The following is a 6,019-nucleotide window of genomic DNA, read 5'->3' on the forward strand; positions in this document are numbered from 1 at the left end:
ACTTTAAACTCTGAAAAAATATTATACATCTTTTGTATGTATTTCCATACATTCAATTGTCAGAATCCTACATTATAATTATACAATAATTAAATTCAGTGCCATGAAATGTAGAAAAATTTAGACCAACTTTATTAAAGATAGTTGTTTCAAAATAGGTTTATATTCATGTTATCTCTTATCCTTTCTGTTATCAAAATTGTAGTTTTAATGTTATCATTATCCTAGTCTTGTTACGAGACTTATGATATCCATTAGTATTATTTTCTGATATCCACTCTAGAAACAATACCAGATTTGATGTCAGGAGTCTGTGTTTAAGGATGACATATATTGCAATATCTGATACTAGATAAATATCATTATAGTAGCACCCTACCCCTTAGTGTCAATCCATATCCACTCGTGCCCCAATCAGATGTACCAAATAAATGGGCCAAAATTCCAAGCCAAGAATGCAAACCAAAATCTCAGTTTTTTAATCTAATTTTATTTGGGAAGCAGCTCTAGAAGCGCTCTCCAAAGCGGAAGAAGACTGCGCCGGTGCCCGCGTTGTGATCAACAGCGTACTCTGCACGGATGAGGCCGAGCTTGACACCAACACCATATGAGGAGCCTTGCCCGGCTCTCCGGAAGAACTCTGTTGGGTTCCCCTTCACGTCCTTGGAACTCCCCAGGTCATTTCCATGCTCCGCAAACACGTACACATGCGTGTTCTTAACTGGCACTCGCAGCTCTGCTGCTAGCTGCAGTTCCAAAAATGGAAAAAAGGTCAAACACCAAATATGGTAAGGTCAAAAGTTATAATATAACCCAACCCTAAATAGTAAGAACTCAATAACCCTAAACCCTGAATCCTAAAAAGAGAATGGACTCAGTCCAGTCCAACCTCGAGGAGGCTGCGGCAAGCTCCCAGCTCTCCCATGTTATAACCTCTGACGGAGTAGGGGCCACCGAGGGTGAAGGCATCATAGGAGGGCAGGTCACCCACGCAGCCACCATAGTGGCCATGTAGGACCAACACTGGTGGTGGTGGCTTCCCAGCCCCCTCTGGCACCTCCTTCAGCTGGAGGAACCGGGTTATCGTCAGCTGGTGTCGGTTGAAGAAGGGGAAAGCACTGCCAATGCCTAGACCCTGGTCCACCTGCCAATACACCAAATCCTTAGAAACAACTCCTTCCAAGTTTCTAGGATTCAAGAAGGAATTTTTTTTTATTTACCTGGAAGACATTTCTGTCACCGATAATGGCACCGTTGACGAACCGGGTGTTGTCGCGGGTTATGTTGGCCTGGGCGAAGGCCATGCGGTCAACGCCAGTGCCGCTGAGGGTGGTTGGTGGGCCGTTCATATTCAGGCCGCCAGAAGGGAGGCCACGGGTGCCATTGGTGCAAATGCTGCTAGTCTCGTCCCTCGTCGTGATCTCCTCCATCACCAGCCCGTAGGTGAACTTGCTCTGACGAGTGAGGTTCTGCAACCAAACAAAATATCCCAATTTTCAAAGTCTCAGAATGAAAAGACTTAAATTATCAAAAACCCAGGAAAAATTCCTAAAAAAAGACCCAGGAGAAAGAACCCAAAGTTTCAAAGACCCAGATGAGAAAATATGCAAAATTTCAAAGATCCAGGAGAAAAGGACAAGTTTCAAAGTCCGAGGGGAAAAAGATCCAAAATTTTAAAGGCCCACCAAGGAAAAACGATCGACAAGTTTCAATGACCGGAAGATTACAAGATGCAAAAATTCAAAGACCCTGGAAGGAAAAATATCTATAAATCTCAGTGGCCTGGAAGGTAAAAAATGTAAAATTTCAAGGACCTGGAAGGAAGAAAGATCTAAAAGATTCAGTCCCACGAAAGATGAATAAAGAAAGATTCAATGTTGCAGAGGAAAAAGATTTAAAAGTTTCAATGACCCAGAAGAGAGGGTCCAATTTTTCAAAGACCAGGAAGGAACAAATATCTAAGAGTTCAAAATTTCAATGATCCAGAAAGAAAAAAGGTCTAATTCAAAGACCAGGAAGGAAAAAAAAAGTATCAAAGAGCCAGAAGAAAAAAATGCAAAGCTTCAAAGACAAGAAAAAAAGGATCCAAAGATCCAAAGACCCCAAAGAAAAAAATGCTAAATTACAAAGACTCGGGAACAACAGAGGAGGCAAAGGTTCAAAGACCCAGAAGAAAACAGTCACAAACTTTCAATGAGTCAGAAATAAAGATTCAGTTTCAAAGACTTAAAAAGAAAAGCTCAAAGTTTCAAAGACCCAGAAGAAAAGGACCCCAAGCTTCAAAAACCCATAAAAAACAAGTAAAGAATGATACCTCAGTTATGTTGGCTTTGACCCCGACCCGGTCGATCCAGATTGGGGGAACTTCATCCATTCCGGGCCCGCCAGTGAAGACTGGACTCAGCTTCCGGCTATTGAAGCAGCTTGTTCGGAAGGTTCGGTTCCGGGAGCTGAAGATGCCATCCAGATACGGATGAACATACTCCAGCTTAAAAGACAGATCATCCTGAAAAACATGGCCCAATCAATCAAAGTCTTGCTCGAAGGAGAAAAAGACGACAGAAGTTTCTGCTCTTATGAGTCATGTTCTCACCTGGGGGTTTAAGAGATTGCTGGAAGTTACAGAACCCAAGATAGACCTGTTCAAGCCATTGATATTCCGGTGCTCAAAAGAAACAGTTCCCCCCGGCTGTATTGAAGCCTGGAACACCCAATTTTCAGCCCAAAAGTTAATTGAAAAGTAAGAAACAAATTCTCAGTTCCAGTCAAAGGATACATTGTGTAGTCCATCCATCACGCAGCAAATGAAAGATGGATTATCGTACCAGAGTGGGCCTCCCTTGTCGGCCCGGAACGATGCTCCACTCTGTGCTGACTTCAGCAGACTTTTGCTCGAGCTCTTTCAGCTTAATCTCCACGATGATTCCTCCTTCGTTTTTCTCGTCTGGACGTGGGTTCACCTCAATGTTGGAGAAAAGACCCAGAGAGTTGATGTTTCTCAGTGCCTGCTTCCCTGCCTCAATATTGAACACATGCCCTCTTTGCAACTGCAAATTACCATCAAGAAAAACAAACATTTCTTAGATCTTCATCAGCGATCGGACACAATTAGTAAAGACGTTTTTTGAGATTGTGAAGATGACATTGACATTAACAAACGTTTGACAATTCAATGATGATGGAGGCAACTTTAATGTCATTGTCAACCACATAAAACAACCCTCAACATCAACAAAGGTCGATGGCATTGACGGTTAAGGAGTGCCGAACCCAACCATGAACCTAATAATTCATCAAGATGCAAAGGGTGAAGAAGGGTCTGTTGTCACCATGGACATCGATGAGAGGACAATGATGTGTTTGTCATCGTCCTTGTCATTTGCTTTCATTATGAGAACAAGAAAGATGGATGATGAATGACGACTAGAGGATAATTCCATTTATTACTCTTTCAGATGACAAGGGTTTGTTGTCCCGATTATCCTTGTCATTTTTTCTACTGGGCTTGTTGCATTCTTACAACATCGACGACAATTAATACCTAATCAATGACATTGGCAGATATCAACGATGTCGCCATTCTCCATGCTTAAGGAAAATTTACCAAGCTGGTTGACAGGGTTCACGCTTTTTTATACCAGAATTATACAAAGTCGACTGGCTGACAAGGGGCATAACCCGTCCATGATCCCCATCATCATCATCAACTTCTACATCATTGCCAACAGCCTAAAAATTGGTCCACATCAATGACATTGACGATGCCATTGGAGAGGACACTGATGACGTCATCGACGACGACATTGACGCCAACATTGACAATGATGACAATTGAAACCAATTTGAATGGATGAATGGATGAATGAATGAATGAATGAATGAATGATGGATGGATGAGCGACCTGAGAGGGCAATTCCCTGCGAACAACACCAAGCTGGGTGTTCCCCTCGCAGACGTTGCCGAGCTTATCCTGGAACTGGATAACCAGCTGCGTAACATCCCCCTCCACCACCTCACAGACAACCTCCTTGGTATTCAAATTCCCAAAATTCACCACCTGCGCGCAGGCATACCCTTCATCGTGGTACCACCTCTGCACCCTGTCCCTTATCCTCTGCAGCAGCCTCGCGCTCACCTTCCCCTGCTCCCTCAACATCTGCCTGACCTCCTTCTTAACCTGGTCAGACCAAAACACAAAATTCCCTTAAAAATAAACCAACCCACTTGCTCTAACCCTTCTGGGCAGGGCTGGATCGATTCCCAGCACGAAAATTACACCAAAAAATGAAGAAAAATGAAGAAAATAAACCAACCCAATTGCTCTAACCCTTCTGGGCAGGGCTGGAACGATTCCCAGCACCAAAATTACACCAAAAAATGAAGAAAAATGAAGCAAATAAACCAACCCACTTGCTCTAACCCTTCTGGGCAGGGCTGGATCGATTCCCAGCACCAAAATTACACCAAAAAATGAAGAAAATAAACCAACCCATTTGCTCTAACCCTTCTGGGCAGGGCTGGAACGATTCCCAGAACCAAAATTACACCAAAATATGAAGAAAAATGAAGAAAATAAACCAACCCACTTGCTCTTACCCTTCTGGGCACGGCTGGATCGATTCCCAGCACCAAAAAATGAAGTAAAATGAAGGAAAATATGAAGAAAAATGAAGAAAGAAACCTGGTCAGGAAGAAGGCAAGGCCTGGACCGCTCAATCCTCCTCCTGTACTCCCTCTCCTGGCCTCGGAAGTAGTCCAGCTTCTCCCTATCAGTCATGTCCGGGTCCATCTCCACCACCTTGGACTGCGGCAGCAGACCCACGTTGATGCAGCGAAACGAGTCGGCGGACTGCCAAGTACTCTCCACGAAGGAGACGGTCACGGCCACAGTTCCGTCGGGCTTGGTCTTCCCGTCGAGGTCCACCTTCTCGAACATCCCGCAGGTGGCGAGCGTGTCGAGCTCGGCCTGAAGCTGCGCCCTGGTATAGACCCCCCCCGGCCGGAGCGAGACCATCTCAAAGAAGGAGTCGTCCGCTCCGGCCGTGCTATTCCCCCTTCGCCGGTCGAGGAAGAGGATCTCGGAGACCTTGTAGCGCTTCAAGCTGCTGAGCTTCGCCAAGGGGATGACGAGATTGGCGGGCAGGCCGTGGGAGTCCCAATCCGCGCCCTCTTGCTCGTCGTCCTTGGCCATGGCGGGGGAGGAGGAGAAAACCCACGACCAGAAACCCTCTCCGCCGCTGCCTCCGCCGCCTCCGCCGCCGCCGCCGCCGCCGCCGCCGCCGCCGCCTCCGCCGCTGCCGAAGCCGCCGGAGTCGCCGATTCCGCCGGCGGGGAGGAGGGAGGAGAGGGGGGAGAGGTGGAAGATGAGGCCGGCGCCGAGGGCTCCGGAGGAGAGGGCCAGGAATTTGTTGCGCAGGGAGGAGGAGGAGGAGGAAGAGGAAGAAGAAGACGGAGAAGACGAGGAAGATGAAGACATCATGGCTATGGTGGGGTGGCGGGGGGGCTTGGGAGGGCCGGAGATGGGCCGAGCTCCGGCCATGGCCTGGTTCTTGAAGGGCATCGCCATGGCGGAGATTGGTGGGAAGGGGGGGGGCGGCGAGAAGAGGATCAGGTGCGGCGGAGAGGATGCCCGAGAAGATAGAAAAAAAAATCGAGGTTTTGGGGGGTTTTCTTTTCTCTTTTTACTAGTAGGGTGTCTCTGCTACTACCCGTTGTCTCGGATCCGATATCTGTTATCGGATAGTGCAATTTGATCTTGAACTTAATGCTTAATTTAAGATTGGACTGATAATTTTAATTCTTCGGGAACTTATCTTTCAGTTCTTGAAGAAAGAACCAAATCTTCACGCTGCTAAATTCGCCCCTGAATCTAAATCTTCATTAGACATGGACGTTCTGTTCTCTTTGTGCCAATTTGTGCGAATTGTTCGTTCTATTCGGATTTCCGAACAGAACAAAAACAAATTCGAACAGAACATCGCACAGATCCGTGTGCGGTTCTTTTGTTCGCTTTGTGCG

The 6,019-nt window shown here is 46.4% G+C and overlaps 1 protein-coding gene across 1 annotated transcript; it reads right to left on the reverse strand.

The window, feature by feature from the left end:
* Nucleotides 1-406: 406 nt before the first annotated feature.
* TOC75-III (translocon at the outer envelope membrane of chloroplasts 75-III) lies at nt 407-5,647 on the reverse strand. Its single transcript, XM_078579297.1, has 8 exons — nt 4,683-5,647; nt 3,903-4,178; nt 2,826-3,047; nt 2,594-2,701; nt 2,315-2,506; nt 1,221-1,469; nt 890-1,144; nt 407-746 (listed from the first exon to the last, which is right to left on the reverse strand). The coding sequence occupies exons 1-8, from the start codon at nt 5,565-5,567 to the stop codon at nt 507-509; spliced, it is 2,427 nt and encodes an 808-aa protein (XP_078435423.1). The 5' UTR covers nt 5,568-5,647; the 3' UTR covers nt 407-506.
* Nucleotides 5,648-6,019: the final 372 nt, after the last annotated feature.

This window comes from Wolffia australiana, chromosome 8, assembly GCF_029677425.1.
Source record: "Wolffia australiana isolate 7733 chromosome 8, ASM2967742v1".
NCBI classification, from domain to species: domain Eukaryota; kingdom Viridiplantae; phylum Streptophyta; class Magnoliopsida; order Alismatales; family Araceae; genus Wolffia; species Wolffia australiana.

What these genes read in the sequence shown, in the direction of transcription:
- TOC75-III (XM_078579297.1), bottom strand. Translation starts at nt 5,567, where the DNA reads ATGGCGATGCCCTTCAAGAACCAGGCCATGGCCGGAGCTCGGCCCATC. An exon ending in CTTGCCTTCTTCCTGACCAG is followed by an intron (nt 4,179 to 4,682) that starts GTTTCTTTCTTC and finishes TGGTCTGACCAG; the next exon opens with GTTAAGAAGGAGGTCAGGCA. An exon ending in GCAGGGAATTGCCCTCTCAG is followed by an intron (nt 3,048 to 3,902) that starts GTCGCTCATCCA and finishes GGTAATTTGCAG; the next exon opens with TTGCAAAGAGGGCATGTGTT.